The sequence below is a fragment of the Dermacentor andersoni genome, chromosome 9 (genome assembly GCF_023375885.2).
Source record: "Dermacentor andersoni chromosome 9, qqDerAnde1_hic_scaffold, whole genome shotgun sequence".
Taxonomy (NCBI): domain Eukaryota; kingdom Metazoa; phylum Arthropoda; class Arachnida; order Ixodida; family Ixodidae; genus Dermacentor; species Dermacentor andersoni.
Genome location: NC_092822.1, coordinates 20603668 through 20628704, shown reverse-complemented (window position 1 = coordinate 20628704; position 25037 = coordinate 20603668). Strand labels below are relative to the sequence as shown.

The 25037-nt window shown below is 43.3% G+C and overlaps 1 protein-coding gene across 2 annotated transcripts; it reads left to right on the top strand.

Moving 5' to 3' along the window:
- The first annotated feature begins 253 nt into the window (after positions 1-253).
- On the top strand, positions 254-24529 carry LOC126527207 (major facilitator superfamily domain-containing protein 3-like). Of its 2 annotated transcripts, XR_008611655.2 has the most exons (5): positions 254-2272; positions 2947-3094; positions 5698-5801; positions 11669-22011; positions 22047-24529. XR_008611655.2 is itself a non-coding variant. In XM_050174954.3 (4 exons), exons 1-4 carry the CDS (start codon positions 1444-1446, stop codon positions 11938-11940), a joined length of 1353 nt encoding a protein of 450 aa, XP_050030911.1. In that variant the 5' UTR covers positions 254-1443; the 3' UTR covers positions 11941-24529. The 2 variants fall into 2 exon arrangements, 1 of the variants encoding a protein (XP_050030911.1); XM_050174954.3 differs by having other exon boundaries at positions 11669-24529.
- Positions 24530-25037: the final 508 nt, after the last annotated feature.

Sequence of the window (25037 nt, the reverse complement as noted above, 5' to 3'; positions counted from 1 at the left end):
AGGACGCAGCTACTTCCTCTTTTCTGTATTTTTCTAATTAAAAAGATTCTGGCGTTTTACATCTGGCGATATGATTATGAAGCACCCTGTTCAGTTCTCATCACCTGGGGTTCTTTAACGTGCACCTAAACAGAAGTATACGAGTATTTTTACATTTCATTCGCATCGAATTTCGCGATCTGGTCCGAACCCGTGCGTGAGATCGAGATTAGCAGCGCAACGACATATACACTATGTAGCCACTAATTAAGCTACCACGCCGCTTTTTTTTTTAATTGCACAGCTTACGGGCCAAAGATTAGCATATATAATAGCTGCCTAAAACTGTTCTCGGCGCCCGAAGTCCAACCGCAGTAAAAGAACCCGCGCCTATTACTCCGCATTCTGTTACGCGAGGAAGACGGAAACATGAATGGAATGTTGTACAGAAGCTTTTTATCTTTTTCTTTAAGAATACTTTGCGTAAATGTTAGTACAGGGCGCCGGATGGGGCAGGTAGGTTTTATTTGTTTGAAGCGGCAAGCAGGAAACTTACATATACTTTTCCGTCTGCGTTTTGCAAGACCTACTGATTTGAAAACTATATAAGATCAAGAAAAAGATTTGTTGTCCAAAGGGATCGTACAATAACATAGTAGAATGAAAGCCGACAATGCGGCCGCAATTTGTGGTGCAAGCCGGCTGATAGCGAAACTACTTCAAATGTCTGTATAGCAGCACGCTTAAATGTTTCTTTGTAGGTTTTCGATTGAGAAACACAAGTTATGGCCCACTGCAGGCTAAAAGAAAAAGAGCAAGCTGAAAAAAAAAAAGAAAATCCCAACTAGAGGTGCGAGAAACGTTGGAAACGTCGTTGCAATTTTGCTGTAGAATGCTAAGCAATATGGGTTCATGTCGCGTTATATTCTGGGATGTTCTGCATGAAAAGGCAATGATTCATACAAATGAAAAACGTGAAAACTCGACGAGAGCCAAAAAGAAAAAGAAAGAAAAGAAAAACTAATTTACGCTTTTCTGTTGCTTCGCTTGGTTGCCAAGAGGCGTCGCCTCGGCTCCCACGTTTCTCTCTCTGTTTTCGTTTGAAAAGGAGGCGTGCCGCGCGGATGCAAGCACGTACACGTTGCTAAGAGGAAGATCCGTATTGTTTTAAAACAGCCCCGACGTGTACTTTTCAGTCCTACAAACTAGGCTACAGCTATGCGCGTCAAAGCCACGACAGCTTCCTCGACGCACGAGCCCGTGTGCTGCCAGACATCGCGCGACCTGCTCTAAACGGGGATCGCAGGTGTTCGCGCGCTATGTTTATGTCATCCGTACCTCGTGCCGCGTTAGAAGTTTCAAACAGCTGCCTCTTAAATCGCGGTCAGGAGCGGGAGCGCCGCAGTACCTGAGTGCTTTGTGCAAGCGACACATCATCGCAAACCAGCGGCGTGGAGAGAAAACATGGGCACCACGCTGGAGTCCGTCCTCACGTACGCTTACCTCACAGTCCTGTACTTCGTGCAGGGCATCCCATACGGCGTCCAGGACAAGCTACTACCCCAGTACCTCAGGTCGAAGAGGTTTTCTTACAGCAAGCTGACACTCGCCCGAGTCTTGCTTGTCCCGTGGCTCTGTAAGCCCCTGTTTGCATCGTACATTGAGAAACGATGGACCCAAAAGCGCTGGCTCCAGGTCTTTCTCGCTACCATGGCAGCCGTTACGTGGCTGTCGTCCTACTTCGGCGACAACGTTTGGTCGTTTGTCTCGACTCTATTCTTCCTGAACGTGGTCTCGGCGTCCTTCGACATCTCCGTCGACATTGTCGCGATGGACGTGCTTCAAGCATCCCAGCTGTCCGTCGGAAGCGCCGTTCAGGTGGGGTCCTACAAAGTAGGTGCCATATTCGGCGGCGGCGTACTCTTCTTGCTGCAGCTTCTCGCCGGAGTGAAAGGCATCCTTCGGGGCATGTCGGTTGCGTACGCTCTCGCGCTTTGCCTCGTTACGCTGCGAAATGACTCCGAAAAGGCCGGCATGAGATCCGAGGAAGAACCTATGGAGGAAAGTGTGGGAGACGAGAAGTTTAAGCCAGGTGATGCCGATGCCAAGTCGCCTGAAGGTTTGCGCCGCCGAAAGGGAGATTCGGAAAAAATGCCCAGTGGAAGCGAATCGACGTCACGTGACGCCTCCACTGATGAAGCGATACCTGGCTCCCTGCTGGAGAGATTGAAATGCGCAATTTCGGCTGAAGGCACTCTGGGCCTTACTGTGTTTTTAATCTTCTACAAGGCTGGTGAGTGGTTCGTGCGTCGATGCTTCCCGTCGTCAAACTCCTTTGCGTCAATAAACCCGAATTAACCAACCAACCTCGTTAAACATTACATTCAAACTTGACAGAGCATGTTGCAGAACACTGAAGTCACCATGCTGCTTCCAAGTCTTGAAAACGGTTTAGACATTTAGCAAAACACCAGCATGATTTCGTCTCAGAAAACTTGTGTAACCTAGAGAGTGTGCAAACGACATCATCTACTTCACATGAAAGTGATGAAGTGAGGAAAACTGGAAGTAAAGGGGCATGCATAGCTATGTTTTGATGGGTCTGCAAACGACATGTTAATCAGTAGAGCGGCAATTTGGGCTAGTTGGTGGAAGTTCATATTGTAATACGTGGTTTACTGCGCTATAAACACGGACAACAGAAGTAGAAGTGGACAGGATGCACGTCCTGTCCACTTCTGCTTCTGTTGTACTTGCGTTTGTAGTGCAGTAACCTTCGTATTACAAGATGGACATGTTAATGAGACAGGTCATAAGTTGTCTTGGAGCTCCTTGTAACGAAACTGTGCTGAGACAGGCAATTACATTATGCCATGTGCTGCAGCAGTATGGAGTCAACATCACCTCATAGAATTGAAGTACTGCATTAATAATGACTCACACTTAACTCATTGTTTTAATTTTCAGGTGAATATGGCATTCTGACAACGTACCCTTCATTCCTGCTGGATCGGGGTTATTCATACTTTGTGGTTGGCTTCCTTAATGGTGGGCTGGGACAAGTTATATCCATCCTGGGAACCATCATTGGTGGATACATGGCACGGTCAAGCAGGTAAAGTGCCCATGTTCTTTTATCCCCGCTGAAACATTGGGATGAATGTTTCCTGCATTTACAGCTTTAACCCCTTCTGTGCCATGCTCTTATCCCCAATTCTGGCCAACAATGGCCAGATTAAGTTTAATGACCCCAGTTTTCCCCTCACTTGTGTGCTGTCATCTACAAAAATGATGTCTAAGCAGCGAGAGAAAACTATGCTTGTCCATATCCTTGCCAGTAAGTGCAAAGTAACGTTGTCGAGCTGAGCTCGTCCTTGACCGTTTTATCAAAAATGGGTTGACAAACCCAGCTTGTCCAAGGCACAGAAGGGGTTAAATTACGTACCCATGGAAGACAGAAACAGAGACATTATGAACATTTTATGAAACAGTGCTTGGCCAGCAGTCTAGCTTAAAGAGCTTCAAATGCCATTAAAGAGATGTGTGCTTAGTACTCCTCAAATGCTGTATTTATTAAGGTTTGTTACATGAAATACATGCTTACGGTTCTGATTCCATGTTCTTCTACAACTGTAAATGCACTTAAGGGTGCCAAACAAACCTTGCAGCAGCATCGCCCGTAAAGCATCACCCATAAAGCTTGTGAATTTCTCAAATGGACAGGGTTATTGGGAGTGCTTGAATAGTATTAAAGAAAATGGAAGCAATGAACTAACAGCTACCTGCTGGACATTCCATTAACCAATCAGATGGCCTGCAGGGTGAGTAATAGTGCAGAAAGTTGTCTGTCGCCCTACCTCTAACATTGATGCAAATGGGCATGCTCTCCAGCGGGCTTCATGGGAACAGAAGGGACAGGATGCTTTCCCGAGCCAGATTGAACTTGGCTACACATGTGACACTGTTCCAGTGTTACCCTTATTAAGCTCCTTTATTCTTGTTTTATGGGAAACTAGAATGTATAATGTTCTATGGTAAACTAAACTTGAAGGTGCAGTTTCTATATTGGATACATTTTCTATTAGTCTTATTACTATAATTTAAGCTTTTCAGAATGGTGTCACGAAATTTATTACTAACTATTGTAACAGCACAGCTAGTGTCATATCTACGAAGAGCATTCTTGAACTTCCCTTTCTCTTGAGTCCCGGCGTAAGCATTGCAGCTTTTCTTTATTTCTTAAAACCTATTTTCGTATTGCACAGCTCCACTTCGAACTAATTTCCCCACCCAATTTTCTTGACAAATCATCCATAGAAATAAGGTTGCCATTAACTTATGTCACACAAAGGCTTGCCTGTACTCGTTTATCCCAAAGACTCCGGAAGGCTGTAATCACCTTCCCAGGCCAACAATTTCCGTGCAAAACATTGTTCGTTCTTGGGAGTTCTTGTGTCACCAGAAATTTTCTCTCATTACTTTACTTAGGAATCGTACCACTCCCCTCTGCAATGCCTTTGGACCTTGAGGTACTAATAAATGAATAGATATAAACTAAATTCACCGTGATGACTCGACATTTATGCAGTATGACTCGGTAATGTGCCTATTGCTGCTGAACGGGATGTTGTGGGTGCAGTCACATTTTTATGGTGGTGTAATGTAAGAACAGACACTTGTGTACTTTGATATGGGTGTGCATTAAATAACTTCACACGTTCAAAATTAAACTGGAGCTCTCCACTGCAGCATCTCTCATGTCCCACTGCAGAAAGAGAGAGAGAAATGGGTGGGAAAAGGCCGGAAGGTTAACCAGAAAAGCTTCTGGTTTGCTACCCTGCACAAGGGGAAACGGGAAAGGAAAAAGAATGAGGAAGATCTTAGATTCAAGTGGCCTATTAGGGAGACTATAGAGTTCTCACAGACATTTTCCCCCTCCTCTATTTTCTTTTTCGCGCCATTGTTTTACCTTTCCGCTGCCCCACTGCACAGCTTCAGTATGTAAAGCGCCGTCAATTATTGTCAGATATATCCAATATTCTTATAAGCATATATTTGTTTGCTAATATTGTAAAAGAAAATTTTATATCTACGTGCTCCACTGTATCCGCTAATTTGTTATATCTTTAGAAGAATCGACATTTGGGCGAGTTGGTACTGGTTGAACATCTTGAAGGGGCAGCGCAAAAAGACGATGACAGAAGGCAGGAACACACAGGACAGCGCTGAACTCACAACTAACTTTATTCGAAGGCATACATACACTTAAGTACACAACCCATAGCCACGTGCTCTCCCATCCATGGCGTCATTATCAGTGCGCAGGCAAAAAACACGCAAAACCATTTAATCTAATGCTGCGCTATGAAGCGGCTTAAAAATTCAAATTCACTATCATGCAAATTTATCGATGGCATGCTTACACAGCGCGACCCTTTTTTTCTGATATAGAAGGCCTCAATAATCTTCCTCGTAGTCTGATTTTTGTGCGTGGAAAGTATTGTGGTGTCAGAGCAATGCCGCGCGGCATTTCTAGTGCTGTTTCTAGTGCTTGTTCAGCTTGTTAAAATCCACAGAAACTATGCCAAGAAACTAACCACGTCGTAAAGAATGGCCATGCACACACTTCTGTTGAAATTTTGGCCTTTGAAGTAGAAAACATTCTACGTTGATACGTTAAAACGAGGTTTTTAATCTGTGCTTTTTTTTTTCTTTCAGGAGCCACAAAAGCTTTCTTCTGAAGCTCTGCATTGCTCGCATTTTGCCTGCAGCCCTCATATGCATCACTAACACACGGCTTTTTGGTCGTCCAAAGAATGTTTGTAAGTGTTCTTTATTCCGTTTTATTCAGTTTTTACTCCTCTCTGTTGCACTACCACTTGTAACGTTCTTGTGCTTATTATGAACTTCCTCATTCTAAGCCTGCTTGTTCTTTACCTTATTTCAGGTTTCTTTTAATGTAGTATTTGTGTTTGTTTTCTTTATTTCATCTCATATTGCACAACGTACAAGTGTGTCATAGAGGTACTGTTCATACAATGATCGTAGTTTAGGAAACATATAGCTACGTTTTTAGTGTTGCTATAGGCTGTTGTAGTACATTGCCCCTACATTGATCGCCATGATATCATCATAGAAATGAGAAAATATATATATATGTTTTATCAGAGATCAGATGTAGAGAAGTGGCACCTCTGCCTGTGCCGAACTCGGGACTTTTGCTTCTGAAGACTTGATGCTGCAGTGACTTGTGACAGTTGAACATCTTTTTATTTTCTTAGTTTTTTTCACTGGTAAATTCTAAGAAAAATTACGCTACAGCAAAGGCGTTTAGAGACAATCACGCAACTGAGCATGTCTGTAAGTAGAGAAAGCAAACAAATGAATAAACAAATAATGAACTAGCAATATCTCTGGCAGAAATTCCAGTCTAAAGGGTACAGCTACTCAGGAGGTGGCTGCAGTGGAACACCTGCAAGATTTTAGTGCTAGCGGCAGCATTTGCTTTGCAAAGTAATGGTTGAACCATACGCTGCTGTACATGGAACAGTAATAAGCATAAGCTCACTTGAGCTGTGCAAACACACATATCTTAAGAAAGCATTGAAATTAAACAAATTATGTGGTGCCAGCAGTAAAAAGTGAAAGACGAGATACGAAAGAGGAGGAGTCAAAAGCAACAATTTTCTAAAGCAGACTACCAGCCTGCCTGCTGCTGCGAATAGGCTGGTTGCTGCAACTGGTAATGTCGGAACAGTGCGAGTCTCGTGGCGTACAAGAGTACACAAGGTATTACTGCTGCTGCTTTGCAGTATGGTTGAAACCACAAAATTTTTCATGTTTGCTGCCTGGTGAGCTTTGCCAATTCTGTGTGAGAGATGAGGCACTATAAATCATGCTAAGGTACAACTGTCCCACTGACAAAGACAGGTCCTGATGTAACATTAGTTCTGCACTGAGGCTTCCCTTTTTTGCTTAAGCGGCTCCATGTGTTCGGTCTTTGCCAACACTGCCAGCAACTGCAAGTGTTTACAGGATCGATGGTGCATTGCTACTGGCCTTTTGCCGTAGTAATGACAATGACATCACCAGCTGTGGCAATTATATGTGCTGCTGCCAAAGAGCTTCAGCTTTTATGTGCTGCTGTGATCAGCTTTTTCTCAATCCTTCTGGCTTCCTGCAATGTGGTAAGCAGTAGTATTGCAACCAGACGATAATGCCACCTGCAATGCCTGTTATGATTGCTTTTAATTATTTTGTGCGATTTAATAATTATTTCTGCCACAATAACCATGGCTACATGACTTGTAGACTTCCTGGCTTTGCTTTGCCAGACATGCTCTTCACAGAACTTGAACAAACAAACATATGCATGGCAGCTATTAGGTAGCTGTAGTGTGATCGGCAAGCTGCTGTGTTGTGTCAGGAGATGGATAGATCTGTGGGTTGTTGGAGCGGTCGGTACTTTCCTAACATTTTGTGAGATAGCTATTCTTCAAGAACAGATGTGCGGACAATGTCTTGGGGATGTGTAATCACTTCATACTTCATGGCAGGTCTACAAACTTTGCTTCATTATCTCGTGATCTCCAAACCTGTTTAGTGACCTCTAAAAAAGAAAGCACAAAATTGTCAAAGCTTGTTGTAACAAGGCTGCATCCCACATGAAAATACCTTCATTATATCCGAAACGTTTATTATAAGCATACATCTTGGCATAGACAAAAAAAAATTTGGGTTTTAGACTTGGTTCATTATATCTGATAATTTGTTACATTGTAGTTGAACTGTAAGTGGCAAAAATGGTATTTTTTCTTACAAATTTACACAAATGGAAAGGGCTTGAACCACTAGCCTTAATGCCGCAATTTATATTTCTCATAAATGTCACAAACTGTAGCTCGGAAGCAAACTTAAATCTCGGCACGAGTGTGTGAGGGGCAAAGCTGTGATCTAAATTCATCTGGGTCACCACCTCATTACTATGTCTCGTTATAGTTGCTGCAGATGTTTTCCTTGGAACAACACATGCGGTGTTCCTATGTCAAAACATCACTTTGTTTAAACTGCGGAGCACTCTTGACAAAGTTTGCTTGATGAGCACCGAGGTTGCCCTAACTTGTGGTGGTAGCACCTATGAACTGTTTTAAGCTCATTCTGTCATAAACACTGTTATCAGTGAGAGAACTTGGGGGGGGGGGGGGGGAGCATACCAAGGTACTAGATATTTAGTAACATATGGAATCATCAGGTTATAAATTTTCTTATGGCCACAATACTTAATGTGAGGAGTAATTTCTGCCTCCACACTGCCATTTGTTGATTACAACAGTCAATGAGCCATGAAAAGGCTAAATTTCACTTAGGCATGTAGGTCTAACAATTGACAAAAGCTCGTCAAATGCGGGTAGTACATGGTTAAAATTAAGCGAGCACTTGCCTAAGGAGTACAAAGTGCTAGTCTTATTTTCGCTACACACTTCAGGCCTAGAGTGACCAGCCGTAGCAATTGCCAGCGAGCAGTCAGTGACTGTGACCAACTATCACTATTCAGTCATATGAGCACAGTCTGCACTTTGCATTTCAAAGTTGTAGAAATATGTACTTGAGCTATATATCAACAAGATGTTTAAAAAACACATTCTTCTCCAATGGCACTGTGGCTTCTGCAGTTTGAATAAGTTGAAGAATACATGTAGAGCATCCCTACAAGCTGTATCACAGATATGCTTGCTTGGAATTGGCACAGCTTGTGTTTATGCCATGACAAAAGTGTAAAAATGAATGTTTTTTTTAAATGCATTGTGTGCAAATTCCACCCTAGTTTCAAGACCGTTCATACATAATTGCTACAGCTCTGCAGGTGATGAACCTGGATAAGATTTCTTTTTGTGGAGAAGTCATATCAGCATACAGTGATACCTAAAAGCAATGAATCATTGAATTTTAGTGAAAAAGTTGTTCTGTTAGGCATTGACCAGGTCATGGTTAGGCTAGTGTAAAATGAATAACCAAATATGTTAATTCACAAGGTTTTTCTGTATCCATGGAAGGAAACGACTTTGTAGCATCATGTTACAGTCATATAAGTTGCAGCTTTCCCTTCTTCAAGGTATTATGATAGAAGGCTCAGCACCATGTTTAACATTTCTCTGAGTGGAACCTGAACTTCTGAAAACCTCTGTAGGTGAAAGATTCCTTCAGTTCTTTTAATTGCTACAGTTGGTCTTGGGTGACACTTGCTGCATCCTAAAGGGACACTAAACAAAAGAATGGTTTGATCTCTGTTAGTAGATTACTTCATACAATACCAAAAAAAGCCGCCCTTACCCCGAGAAGAGTCTTGGTAAGGCAGAAATGATGCAAGAACGAGAGACAGGTGGTGACACTGTTTTGAAGTTCCTGCAGCAGCTCGCTAGTTATTCTTCATTGGTAAAAATGGACTACATTGTATTCTAAAAGATCCAAAGACAGAACATAGCAAGTTTCAAAAAGTTACTGAGCCAGAACGGCCCATATAGGTAAAAATACTTTGAAATCTGCGACATCAGGCTGGCGTATCCAGAATGGGGTTCTGGTGCGATATTAAACAAAATTGGAACACCGGCCTTCATTTTCTCCTATAATAATCAATCTATTACTTTGAATATAGCAGAGACAGAGTTTTGAAACAATACTTTATCGCTCCAAACTGGTTTAGTGTTTCTCTTCAATGTCTATTTAGAGCAGCAGGTAGAACACTTTGTCACACTGCTGGCATTTTATCTCTTTTGTGAAAGTCGCTAAATCTCATTGATGCTTCACTCTGTTTGCCAGATCATCTTTTTCAAATGCCATGTGCCACATTGTGAACTGTGAGCTAGGCATACGCTAAGCAAAACAAGTTAGACAGGATAAAGCACAGCTGTTTCTGCCCTACATATGTGCATGCTGTCCCATCAACCTCATTTGGCTCGCTTATCTTGTGCTGTGTGTCTAGCTTAGTGACTTCACTACAGGTCGTGCTCTCTTCTCTTCCAGTTCTTTGTGATTTTTCTGTCCAACCTTCCTGTAACCTTACTGTCACCTCTCCTGTGAAGCATGTGGCCATTGTGTCCCTACCAGTGACAGCTGCCAGTCTGCCTCTTTGACTCTTTTGTCTGCTTCTTACCACCCAAAAGAACAACGAATGATAATAGTTGTAATATGTAAATTGACTTTATTTTCAATACTGCTGCTTTTAATTGACAGCGATACAGGTGAGTATTATAATTGAATAAAAATAAATGGCAAAAGATAGGTAACAAACGGGCAAATGTGCAAGCACTTGAATTGTAGTGAATAGAAATGCGAAGAAAAAGCAACACTGAAAAGTTGTTGATGGACAAGTGAATGTTCCAGTTACTAAAAAACAGTGGCTACTTAAATTACAATTTGTACATATGTGCATGCATCTGGTTGTGCATTACCCCCCCCCCCCCCCCCATTTGTATTTGTTTACGGAAGGAAGTGCTTTCAGGCAGTAATAAACCTGACAAGTTCATTTCACTTTAATTTAATGCAATGCATACTTCTAGATTGAAGAATACAGGTTCTAACTAATACTACTGAGCCTGCTCTCTTAGACTTCCTTATTGTACCATTTCTACTCTGCCGTTGCTGCTCTAGTGGTCAACAGGTGTGACCATTGGCGAGAGCAAAGGGAGGATGAGTGGCGTTACATATCCCATAGCATGAAACGACAGGAGAGCAAACTGTGCCACAGGAAGGAAGGTTGTCAAAAATGTGAAAGTAGACTGTGAAGCCGTTTCCCCGCCATGCTCTCATAATTTCTTTGGGCACATTAGCCACCCAGTCTCGGGCCATGTTCAACTTGGCAGCACTTTACAGTAATAATGACACAGCTAGTGCAGCATTCTAGATTCTGCCAAACTTTTATTGTCTCACACTCCATTCCTTGTTGTTGAGTGAGCCCTTCGACCTATTGTATTCTTTATTGTAGGTACAGTGTACCCAGACATACTTTACCAAAGCTGTATCTGAAATTCTTTGTGAGAAAAATATTTTCCTTTGGTTTCTTTCAATGTGTAAGTGAATGCTTGTTACTTGCCATGCATAACTTACATTAAAAAAAATAAAGAAGCTAGAGGTTTCTCATATAAAATTGTGGCTGGAAGGACTTGGGATAGCAAGTTGACCGTCTTGCATGCAGTGCTGCTAGCGTATGTGCTTTTGCTCATCTGTCGCTGCTTTAGGTAATCCAAGGTGCAGATTCTATTTAAGATGTAGAAAGAGGGGAAAGTAGGCTTTGTTAGAGCCGGCTATCTCAAAATCCTATTGTATTTGTTGCTCAAAAGAAGAGTAAGAAAAGGAAGAGAAAAAAAAAGAGATCACTGTACACATATAAATATGTCACAAGAACGCAGATATTGTCTCTAAGGGCACCAGCACTAAAAGCCAAGCCCTGAGTATTTGGTGAAGCCTCTGCATTTGCGGCAGTGCAGTAGTAGTGTGGCACCTCCTAGCACGCACTCAGCAAATTATGCATGTTGCATCTGAGATATTGATGCACACTTTGTGTCTTAGAACGTATTTCTTTTTTAACATAATTTAGACATATGACATATAAGAGGCCTCAGATAAAAAGCGTTGTAAACCAGTGCAGACGTTAACTTGCTATTGCAAATAATAAATATTATGTGTCTTGCAGATTTCGGAGTCACAGCCATGCTGGGGCTTAACCTGATTAGTGGTATGATAACCACCGTGGCCTTCACCATGATGATGAGCATGTCACAGACTCTGCAGAGGGGCCTCCGCTCCACACACTTCTCTTTCCTGTGCACCGTCGAAGTAGTTGGCAAACTGGCCACTTCCGTTCTGGTTGGCCCGTGCATCGACCTCGTGGGCAAGACACCCACATACTTTGTCATGACGGCACTTATTATAGCCAGTATTGCTACCATCAGACTTCTCAAGTAATATGTGCTCGTAGAAAGAGCTGGGCGATTGTTGCAGCCACTGAAAGTGAGGGCTGCCTGTGTGTATATCAGATTGGACTTGTTACAGTAGTTGCAACATACAGGGTGATACAAATGTAACAGAAAAAGTAAAAATTTTATTATCTTGGATTTAGAACAGTGCAACAAAAAAACAGGGACAAAAGAGGACATAAACAGCACTATCCTGTCCATTGGTGCACTGTTCTGAATTCAGAATGTTCAACTAACAAGGCCCAATTCTGATGTTATGAAAAGCTAATAAGAATAGTAGCAAACTGTGGTTTCTGCAGAAATGCACATGAACAAATGGAATAGCACTTCTTAATAACAAAATTTTGTAGCCAAAGTAGTAATATCTGTCACTGAAAGGCGGCACTGTTGCAGAACAGCTGAATTGCCACCTATCGATGACAAATGTAACTAAGCTACGAGATTTTTTTCTCATTAAAAATTTTGTTTTTTGTGGAAACTGCACCTTGCTACGGTATATACATCTCAAATGTATAACTCGCTGTTTTTCATTACTTCTCACTTATCCTGTTCATCCAATTTCCTATACTTAAAGGGACTGATTACCAGTTTTCATGGTACCTATTTCTTTTAGTGCAGTGGAAAGCTTTTCTGTTAGAGTGTCTAATCATGAAGTGGTAACCCGGATAACACCTTGAAATATATTTTATGAGAATTTTTCGAACTGCATTGAGGATGTAGTCTTTCGCTAGAAGCATGCTGAAAACAGTGACAGGTGAGCGCGATAGTGATTATGTGCTGGTAATGGTGGGAGGCAGACTAAAAGTGTGACCGTAGCTGTTAGAAAGTATTATTTTGTTTATCAAGCCGATGTTCCTGCAGTTCATCCTTTCCGAAGTGTTAAATTATTTCTTCAATAATAGCAACGTGTTTTCGTGGTTTCCTGTCCAATTGCTTTGGATATTGACCAGTCAAGAAAATTCTTTAGCCAAGCCAAGTTTGCAGATGCGAAACTGTGCTTTGATATGCAGTTCAGCATCTTGCCGTAGCCCTCCATGTGCTAACATTGTATTGCTGGCATCCATTTACAACACAATTAGTCAATGGCATTTTGTATCTCACAGGGAGACCGCACATCTCTGGGTACTTGCAAACTTGCATGCGTACGACAGCATGTGCACGCTGCCATGCATTGTGGGATGCGTGTACTGATCGTTAGTGTGGACTTTCTTTACTTCATAATGCGCATAGAATAAAGCACAAGCGTCTAATAATGTACGAACTGCAATTTTAAGCAATAAATATGCTGTACTTAATAAAAGCTGACTTACGCACAGTAATCTCATAAACTACATCCGGAGTACCAAGATTTCACCACCGTGTCGCGGCACTTTCTGACTTTTGAGACTCCTTGGTAATTTAAATTTATAATTTCTACTTAAATCGTGAACAATGTGCTGGTTTCTACCACTATAAATTATGGTAATTTCATTTCCACCAGTGTCTTGCAACACATTCTGGCCAGTTGCCAGTCTGTTTAAGCGATGTGCTGCCTTGGGCCTGTTGGTTGTGCTGTGAGCTGCATAAGACACAAGGGTGGGCGAGTTGATGACATGAGCATCCCTGTGAACTGCTTGCTTGTCCTTGTGTCTTGCACTGTATTTACTCGAGATTGCAAAAACAGACTTGGATAGTTGCTTGGTACAAGTAGACAAAGCAAACCTTTTATTTCTGGTTGTAGTTGCAACCCTACCTCTGCCAACTGCCCAGTTTGTGGCTGCAGGTTTGATTCCCATTTGTGGCAGCCATATTTCAATTGGGCAACATGATAAAAAGAAAAATTATGTGTGAGTACATTTTTATAGAAATAATCCTGATTGTCCCACAACGTTGCTCTTCATAGCCCAGGCATGGTCTTGAGATGTAAAATTGCATGCTTGAACAATAGCACCGGAACTGATAATTGTTGAAAGGAAGACAAAGATGAAAACAACACAGAAACAACATTTTCTTAATGTGAATTGCATTTGTTGCTTACTTCAGCTGTTTTGAGCCTATCTATCTATCTAGCCCCTTATGCCAACCCAGCACCCCAAGTTGTCTACCTGCTTGAGTCATAAGGTGCGTGCTCCTGGTCATGATGCTGTTGTGGTCGTTTCGTTGATGCCATTCCACCTTACTCTCGTCGTGATCTTACTCACATCACACAGTCGTCGTCATGCCATCTGCCTCGACCCATTGGCCAAAGTTCCCTTATAGCTTGGGCCACTAGGTATGGGCTCGTGGTTGTGATGCCATTGTGGTTGTTGCATTGTTGTCATTCCAGCTTTGTCATGACACCCGTCATGCACTCATGTTCACATCGCCACAGCGCTGCCGCCGTGATTGTTCAGACATCATCATTACAACTTTGGGATCTGACGCTCATCATGCCTTCTACACCGAACTAATGGTTCAAATTATCTAATAGCTTGGGCCACTAGGTGTGTATTCGGAGTCTGATGCCGTGGTGGTTGTTGCGCTGTCATCATTCCAGCTTTCTCATCTGACTCTCATGTCATCATGCCATCATCGTCACACGGTTGTAGTCACTCAGTTGTTTTATAACTGTCATCGCTTAAGGCCCAAATGAAGTGTTACTGACATCCCATTGTCGTCATACCGCATTCGTTGTTCCAATGATGTCAATATTTCCTCAACATGTTAATTTATCATACTGATGTCATTCAATTGTGTTACGTCGCCTTGGTCTTGCTGTCACCGTCAGACAGTCACTGCCATTGCCAGACTGTCGTTGTAATACCTTTGTGGTAGTGCCACCATCATAACTCCAGCTTTGTTGTCCAATTCTCACCATGTCGGTGCCATCACGTCATCGTCGTCTTGCAGCTTTCGTGATACATTCATTGTCGCACCATTGTCAACATATACTCGTCGTTATGCCATTGTCCTCATGCTGTTGTCATGTAATCGTTGTCACTGCATTGTCGTCTTAATGTTGGGATGCCGTTGCGGTCGTTCATTGTCATCATTGTAACTTCAGCATCCGATCCTTGTCATGTTGTTGTTTCACCATCGTTATCACTTCACTGTTGTCATTTCATTGTCATCATGCCACCTTTGTCAATCGATCGACATCATTCTTTGTTCATCATCCTATTGTAATCATACTGTCACCAGTCAGTCGTGATTATGCCTCCACTTTTTTGCTGTTGTCGTCATTCTGTCATGGTCACACAAATGCTATTATGCATCTGTTGTCATACCGGCGCCATCACGCTGTCTTGGTCGTCCCATCATCGTCATCTCATTGTCTTCATGTCGCCGCTATACCATCATCATAATTTATCGGCATCTCATTGTCCTTATGCTGTCATCGTTATGCGATTTTGTCATTCCATTGATATTGTTACGCGAAGGACGAGTCAGTAAGGTGAGCAACTATTTACAGGTTATAGTTTCAACAGCGGTTGCAGCGCTGACTGGTTAGAGCGCTGACTGGTTAGATTCACAGCGCGAGCCCTCCTCTTTTCTCGAGTGATGGCGCCCACGCGCCTTGTTCAAACAATCAAATACCACACGCATGTAGCATAATCCCCCGGCAACAGAAGCGACGTCCCGGAGCGTCTAAATGTCATCACTGGGAGGGTGATACTGCTTCAGTCGTGTAATGTGCACGATATCACTAGAGTGGGAAGCAGATGGGGCATCAGGGGTGATCTCTTAGGTGACGGGAGTCACGGCACAAAGCACTCGCTATGGGCCTGTGTAACGAGCAGCAGTTTTTCTGACAGGCCGGTTTGATGCGAAGGAGACCATAGAAGCACCAAAGAACCAGGCAAGAAGTGCACATCTCGGTGTCACCGGTCGTACAAATGCCTTTGACTCTTTTGGGATTTCAGAAGGTGGTCACGGGCTATTGCCCTTGCATGGGCACAACGGGCAATGGCATCAAGTGTATATTCACCGGTCGGTGCCGCACGAACAGGGAGGGTTGTGTAGAAAGGCAGTGCTGGTTCTTGGCCGAACAGAAGGAAAAATGGGGAATAACTGGCTGTGTCATGGTGCAAGGAAATATAAGCAAATGTGACAAACGGTAGAGCGAGGTCCCAGTCAGTGTGGTCTAAAGAGACATATTTCACGAGCATGTCTGTGAGAGTGCGATTGAGATGCTCCGTGAGGCCATTTGTTTGCGGATGGTATGACGTGGATAGCTTGTGCCTCGCAGCACAGGACTGCAGGATGTCCGCAATAACTTTTGATAGGAATGTCCGGCCACGGTCTGTGAGAAGTTGTCGCGGAGCTCCATGTAATAGAATGATGTCACGTAGAAGAAAATCGGCGACATCTGTGGCGCAGCTTGTAGGAAGCGCTCGGGTGATGGCGTAGCGCGTGGCGTAATCCGTGGCCACAGCGATCCACCTGTTCCCAGAGGTAGAAAGAGGAAAAGGGCCAAGTAAGTCCAAACCAACCCGAAAGAATGGTTCCACGGGAATGCCGAGTGGTTGAAGGTACCCAGCAAGGAGCGTCAATAATGTCTTGCGTCCCTGGCATTTCTCACACGCAGCTACGTATCTTCAATTGGAGTGAGCAAGCCCTGGCCAAAAGAAGCGTCGGCGGATCTGGTCGTAGGTACATGACACACCAAGGTGACCAGCAGTGGGGAGGTCGTGAAGTAAGTGGAGAACAGCCGAGCAAAGGTGTTTAGGGATCACAAGGAGTAATGCAGGGCCGTCGGGGTGAACGTTTTGGCGGTAGAGTACGCCATCTTGAAGTGTGAATAAGCGAAGGGAACTGTCGGCAAGTGATGTGACAAGGGACGTCTGAACAGGTGGTCGATTGTCAGAGTCAAATATGTCGCGGTAGGAAAGCAAAAGGCGATATAGGGCGGCTGCTTGGTCAGGTGCGAGGTCCAGAGCGACCATGGGACGTAATGGGCCGTTGAAGTTCAAGGCATCCGGCGGGTAATCAGGAGGATCTGGAGACGCGTCAGCTGCAAACGCAGTGACGTGGCCGTCTGTCACTGACTGGAGCATGGCCACCGGTATGCCTTCAGGTAACACTTGCTTTGTCAAGGCAAAATTGATAATGGGGAGACACATCTGATTAGCGGCAAGGGTTACGGCGGAGTGTGGCACAGAGATGTCGTGTGCCAGGAGGACATCACAAATAGGTGCGACAATGGAGTCGCCATCAGGCACGGTTGCTGTTGAGGCCAATTCGACGAAGGTTAGGGCTTTTGGAGGTGAGTGAACAAACGCTGTAGTGCAGAGGGTGTTTGGTTGTTCGGGGTGAATGTCTCAAAGAAGAGGAAGCTCGAGGCACAGCATATCGGTGGAACAGTTGATGAGGGCAGAATGCGTCATCAGAAAGTCGAGCCCCAAGATTAGGTCATGAGGGCAACTGGTCAGCATGGCGGTGAATAGGACTGCAACTTAGCGGCCAGCAATTCCTATGCAAGCAGTGCACATACCCCCTGACGGCGACAATGGCACCATTGGCGATGCGTACGGCTCCAGTGATGGCAGGCGTAAGAACTTTTTTGAGGCGACGACATAGGTTAGCGCTCATTATGGACACTTGGGCTCCAGGATCAATTAATGCCGTCAACGGAACACCATCTACGTCTACTTCAATTATGTTCGTGTTGGTGAGGAGCGGCAATGGAGGATTTGGACAGGACGAACGTGATGCTGCACTACCTCCAAGAGCTGCATGGCCTAGTTTACCGTCCATCGGTTTGGCAAGGTTGGGGTGACGGGGGAGCGACGGCACTTGCATGGAGTAGCGGCTGTCAGGGGCATCAGAAGTAGGGTACAGACGGTGAGGTGAATAAGGGCGATGCGTCGGTGTATGGGTGAGGAGCAGGGAATGAGCTCCAGTACGGCGGCATCCAGGTGGTGCGCTAGTGGCGGGACACATGACCAACGCGGTGGTAGCGGAAGCAGATCGGTTAGTTGTCTGGGGTTCACCATTCAGCAGGATTGTGTGGTCTGGGAGCGAAATACTGGTCATTACAGGTTGTGGACATGGGAATGGGTGCCGAATCAGGGTGGGAGACAGAGCAGGCAGTAGGGATGCCAAGGTTTGCAATTTCTTGCCGCGCAACTGCTTGAATAATGGAAATAGTGCGAAAAAATGGGGCTTGGCCGCTTGGTCAAAGGTACCGTCAGGCCACGGCCGCCTCGACCACGCGTGCACGGCGGGGCTTGCTCAAGCCCCGCTGTGCGCGCGTGATCGAGGCGGCCGTGGTCAGGTGGTCATGGATGAAGGGGGGCCGGACTTGCCACTTCAATCTCACGGTGAACGATATGTGTGACATTCTCTTGAAATGGTCGTGTGGCGGTAAGAGTGGAGCGAGATGACATGGCAGAGGTGTTTGGGAGCCAGGAAAACTGTGGGACGACGGGGCGGCTTTTGGCTACCTCGAAGCGGCGGCTTTCTTTGACGATGGCATCGACGGTAGAAACGTCGTTGTAGATGAGTAAAGTGAAGGCGTCGTCCGCAATGCCTTTTAGGATATGGCCCACCTTGTCAACCTTGGTCATGTGCTCGTCGACTACCACACGCGTGCAGCAATATAATTCTTTCTTTGTCATTCCATAGTCACTGCATCAGTGTCATGACCGCATGGTCATGGGTGACCTTGGCAAGGAGTGCCATTGCAAAGTGCAGCGATATCCTAGTTTATGGCATATAGCCGAAGCAATGAATGTCTTAGAATTACCACTACACGTTAAATGAACGTGGCTTCAAGAATATGGGCTGTCACTGCATTGCTTGATTGCTATTCGCATTACCGTTGACAGTCATCGTGAGAGGAGCTCTGCTGTAATTTTTTAAAACTTTAGTCATTATAGACTTCCCCAATTAACTATTCTCCTAATTTTAAAACCCCGGCAGTTAAAGGAAATACCTTTGCCTGACTAGTTCATCTGGTTTACTTGCCAAAGCAACACAGCTGATATGAGACATGCCACAGTGGAGGGATCCGGATTAATTTTGACCAACCAGTGTTTTTAACCTGCATCACAGCATGGTACACAAATGTTTTTGCACTCTGCACCAATTGGAATGTGGCTGCCGTGCCTGGTAATCGAACTAGCAACCTTATGCTGAGTCAGAGAACACCATAGCCACTGCATTTGAAGAAAATGCAATAGTTTTATGTTCACTGGGTTCTGGTATGTTTAATGGGTTCTTTAATGGTATGTTAAAGGGGTATTAAAATATGCTTAAAAATAGCCTTTTGTGATTTGGACAGTCAACAGGGTGGTTGAGCAGAACATTATAAATGATTACTGCGGTGCAAAAAAACAGGAAAAGCAAACTCCTCTGCATTTATTATACTCTGGAGTTCTGGGCTGCTAGCTATATTTAATATGTAAGAAACAACTTTGTGTTCGTCATATAATGTGCTGAGTCATTTATCACTTGATGAGGTGCTTGTATACCCCACGCATATATTTTGTTGCACTAATAGGCTAATAGGGATGGTCAGCTCGTGTCAGCCTTTGTTTGTGGCTGGCTACACATTATGTGGTGTCTCTTTGTTGGTGTTTGCTGTTAAAATGTGTTTTCTCATGTAGTAGGGATTTACATAGTTATTGAATATAGTTACATTCTGAGATGTTGTCAAGTGTAGTCTGCAAACACTTCTTGATGGCCTGCTTACACCTGTGTTTCCTATTGCTGGTGCTTCTTGCCAATTGTGTTTATAATCTGTTGAAAAATACTAATATAATGAAGGTGCTGTTGTCATGAGGCAAGTTTTTGTGGAGTTATGAAAATATTGTGCTGTCTGTTTGGATGTTACATTTTGTTTATGCGAGAACCCTAGATAAATAATTTAAAAATAACTATGACTTATGCCACCCAAGCACCACAGTACCTTCGCATGGGGACATATTCTGCAACAATCACTTTTGGCGATAGTATCACCGTCAAGCATGTGCTGATTGGCTGGTTGAGCAAAATTGGATGAGCTGAACGCAATAGATAGTACCACCAAAGTGATCATCGCAGAATATGTCTCATGGTTATTGACAAATGCATTAACGACTTCATATACCCTAAGTTTTCCAAGACCCAAGAAGAATGCTATAAGATGACCTATGAACTAGCATTTATTATGCTACCCAAGCATTGTAGCACCTTTGTGTGGTCATTGACAAGTGGTTCATTAATTATTACTTTACATGCCCAAATTTTTTTCAGAAGCACCGCAATGTATATTAAGCACCACAATGTATAGGTTAACTAAATTAGCTGTAAACTTGCATTCAAATGTTCAAGGGAAAATATGCGTAATAGCTGGATAACTAATTTCTTGATCTACATGTCAAGTTGTATAGATTGATCGAAGAACGAAAAGACACTATTCCAATGAAATTATTTCCCTATGATGTACAGTTGGCTCTTCCTGTAGAGACTCCCTGAAACAAATTTAGCCTTATTTAAGGAAGTCTTTCAGACACAGCGAGTATCTCTTATGGAATGTTTTTTCACAAAGGGTTTATGACATCGTGCTATGTTAAAATAGCGTAAGATCGCCCTCCTCTCAAGTCACGGCATCCCTTCTCAACTCATATTCTGCACAGCTTTTGCTATGTTCCAATTCCTTTTGTAGTGTTGTCCAGCGATATGAGCTTTGTCTACTTCTGATTATTTGGTCCAAGTATGTTCCCTTGTCTATTGGCAACACTTTTTTTTCTTGTTAGTGTGGTGATGGTGGCTTGAAAACCATGGTTATGTACAGTGCTCATGTCCAGCATGAATTTACTGCAGTACTTACTCCCTGCACCCATCTATAGTGAAAGAAGATAAGCATGAGGACATTGTTCTGTTTAGGGAAGCACAGTGTGAAAGCCCAGCACATTGAATAGAGTATGGTGTAAAACATTTATTACTTTGTGTCACCTGTGGCTCTAATGTAACACTCTCTGCTCTCCTGCAATGGGCACAGGTTGAAATCTTATCGGAAACTGGTGATCTTTTAGTGGAACTGACAACCAATGTTTAAGGTACTTGCTTTTATCAGTGCATTGGCAAAGCACTGAAGCCAGACAGTGGTGCTGTCCAGTGTATGCAGTGTTGCAGCAGTGACCCTGAGAACACTGTGGAATGTATTTTATAAGAATTTTTCAGTCTGTAAACACAGTCGTGTTTGTGCAGCCCTTTGCTAGAAACAGTGATAAGTGAGCACAGTAGCGATTGTACCCTGGCATGTGAGAGAACCTGAAAACAAGTGTAACTGCAAGTGTAAGAAATTGATCTCATATTAATCTCACAAAACCATTGTCTTGTGGCTCATGCTGTCAGAATTATTTCTGCAATAACAGCTTTATCCGATTCATTTTCAAACTTTTCTTGTTCCGAGTCACCAAGACACGCCAAGGTCTGCTATTATTACTCGCCTGGCAGCGCAGAATCCACTGCATAGAGCCTTTACAGCATGAGTTGAAGCCATGTTGTGTCTTGCAAACTTGCACACATACAAAAGCACCTTATAAGCACCACCATGCTATGAAGAACACCGCTGGCCACGAGTGTTCCACTTGTTGCCGTGACAGCAGCACCGCTTGGAGGTGTTAACCTTTCTTCCATTGTAACACATGTTGAGAAAAGTGCAACTGCTTAAAAAATGTAACAGATACATTTCTACATAAAAATTGCGGCACACCCAAGTTATGCACTTCAATTTCTGGCCACATAAAGGGCTGTCCAATGCCAGTATTAAATTCTGACATTGGACTGCTGCAACATGCAGTTTTACACAACTTCCTCTATCAATTAGGAATTGTAATTCCTCTTTCAACCACCAACATCCTATATGATTCCATGAATACGCAGCACATATTTTTCGTTGCCTAGATAATATCGTGACACATTTTGGTTGGTAGGGAGACCCACCAAAATCCACCACTTGTGGGTTTGGTTATGGACAAACAATGCCAACATCAATATTTACAAGCACTGTGAAGAGCCCATAACAGATAGCGCTGTAAAGAAAAAGCCACCTAGGTACTTGTGCAATATTATTCTAAGATTTTGGCTCATGTAAATCTTATGCATTCAGGTGGTTCTCACATGAAACCTGCCATGTGTATTCAGGAGGTTCGATAGGGCATTTTCCAAGTAGCCCTTTCGATTCTTTTTTTGCATTATGTTTTGCAAGTCGCTCGTGCAGTCCATTTTTCCAATAACACTAATACGTGGAATTTGGTGAAACAAAACTGGGAATTCTGCACATTTTACCAGCAAAAACTACGCTTGGGATCTCAAAGGTTTCATTATTGTTGTGAAAACTGTTTCAGGTTGTGACGACTTACAACTGCCATTCTTCCCCTTGCTGTTGATTAGATTTAGAGGATTTATTTACAGGAAAGGCAGAGAGACTGGCCCGAGTTTGTGCACTGTATCCTGTGAGTGAAGAATGATGATCAGAATAGCAATGGATGCATATGAACATTACACAATGGCTCTACTATAGCTGCTCCTAGCCCCATGCCACGTAGGAACTCCAACACTTTTTTTTTAGCTGCCTTTACGGTTGTAGTTTCAGGCCATGGGCCGAGAACACTGGCCTCCGAAAGTGGTTGTGCTTGCTTGCCAACATTTGCCATTGATAAGCCTTCTGAATAGTGTGATATATGTCAGAGCTTTTCCTTCTATTCCTGTGTTGAACTTGGAACCGAGTGATTATTTTTGTAACAAGCAGCACTATTGTGCAGCGAATATGTTGATGGTTGTAATGGCAAATGTTTACCAAAGCCTTTTCTTGCTATACCAAATGTTATACATATATATATTTCGGAGGATTGATTGTCTTTATGACCACTGTGTCGGAACCCTCGTTGGCATATTTACATGTGTATTATGTTGTGCTAATTGCCATGCCAGATCAAAATTCAAGCCACAAAACATGGCCGGGGCACAACTTGGAACCCCTACTGTTTGTTAATGTGTTTTGATATTTCTGCCTTGTGGAATTGTTGGCAGCTGAATGAGCAGCACAGGCGTGAGCTTGAAAGACATTTTACCTCATGCTCTCTACTTTTTTCTGGGCGAGTTTCGTTGCCCGACTTTTTGCCATCTAGCCAGCACAGACATGTAGACAAAGACAGCAAGACAGACAGGGGTTGCTATTTTGCTAGAACAGCACAAAGATGGAACTGGAGGAAAAAAAATGAAATGTAAGCACTGTCCTCTCAGTATTTCTGATGGTCTACCTCGATGTATATCCTTGCGATGCTCTGCCTACACGTCTCTGTCTTCAAGAGTGCAGTGTTGCCTTATTCGTCTACTTTGCTGTCCTTGTCTGGCCTATGCTGGTAGACTATGTTATTAACAACTTGCTCAAAAGCCAGCATTCTTTTGAGTCCTTATCTAGTCATGTGCTTATTTCAAAAGCCTAGGAACCTCTGCACTTGCGACTATTGGGCCAAAGGGGTGTATGGTATACTAATGTGCAGTCTACAGATACGAGCATAGGAGAAGTTTTAGTACGTAAATGATTGTACAGCCTTTAGGGTGTAGTTTCGCCTCATTCTTCAGAACCTCGGACACTGAACATTCTTATCAGGAACAGCATGCCTGTCCGAGTGTCCCATAGCATTCCTGAGAGGATAGTTGAGGGGCACAGAGTGAGGACACAGAGGGGCACAAAGAAAGATGCAAGTTTTGTGATGACTATTGTTCATTGCAACAGAACAGAAAAAAAAAAATATAGAAACGTACACTTCCTGGGGTACAATTTTGCTGTTTAAAATAATCAAAACTATGCACCAACTACTTTACTGTCAGGTACACCACGAGATTCCACATAAAACTGACAATTCTTAGAGCTGTCTAGCTTGTCCGTATACATACGGCACTTCACAGAACACTGGGTTATCAGAAACTTGAAGGGCAGTAACAAAGCTGGTGGCCAAGCCTTGAGACTTGTGCAACAACAACATATTACAAGCATTTGTGTTGCGTAGGTGCTCCCGTTGGAAGTACAACCAAACTGCATGTTGAAGATTACATCACTGCTTTACACCAGCAGTGAAGTAGACTGCGGTTGGTTATTGCAGCAACACCTCTGTGTCGGCTCTGGTTAACTCCACACCCCAAACCTGACTGCTCATGTCTACGTCTCCGGCATTACATCAACGGCTTTGTGTATACAAGCTAAAACTCTATCGTGACAAAATTACACCCTAAAAGGTGTACAATAAGCTCTAAAGGATGAGAAAATGTGCATGCTATATACCATACACCAGCACATCATTATCAGGCCAAAGGGAGAACTTTTTCTCCAACTTTAAAGTAGCTGACCCCGGTGCCTTGCAAAGTTTTTCTTTATAGTAGGAGAAGCAGTATGGTTCCCGAGCTATTTGTAGAAGTCACCGTTTCTCCGAGTGCATTAAATGCACTGTGCAAACAAATGTGGGCCAACTGACTCCACTCGTAAAATACTTAATCTGGATGACTACTTGCCATCTGTCAGTCATGTTAATTCTTTTGGTGTGGTGTTAAGATGTTTGAACATAATTTTTTAAAGCGCATATTGAACTGGATCTTGTTTCTAGAAATAAAAGTTTTTCCTCATGGAACTCTGGAGTGTTCTACCATTCTTACTAACGCATGCTAGCAAATGCGTAACCTGTACACATAAGCTGTTTCGTGCATATCAACTTGAGAAAAGCCTAATATGGTGAATATAAATTGATGATGAAAGCGGTGTGGACTCTGCAGTCTTGAACACAAAAAGACGATCTGTTCCATTTGTTACGAGCAGATCTGGGCTTTGATTTCGCTACATTGCTTATAAAACCTTAATTTGTCTTTCTTCACCATGAGCCTTGTCATTGTCTTGTCAGCCTTGTCTTGGCTACTCATTTAGCGTTGAGGCCATGTTTAAGAGCAAACTCAGCAACACTAATATAGTAAACACTTATCCCTTCCCTAATTTGTCCGTTATGATGTAAATTTACAGTCTGTAGGTATTCAGAAGCAAGCTACTAACATACCATACTATAATAGCCACAACAGACTGTAGGGTGATGTCCTTGAGCACATAAACAAACCAAATTGGACTTCATATCCTAGGAACTACTGCAC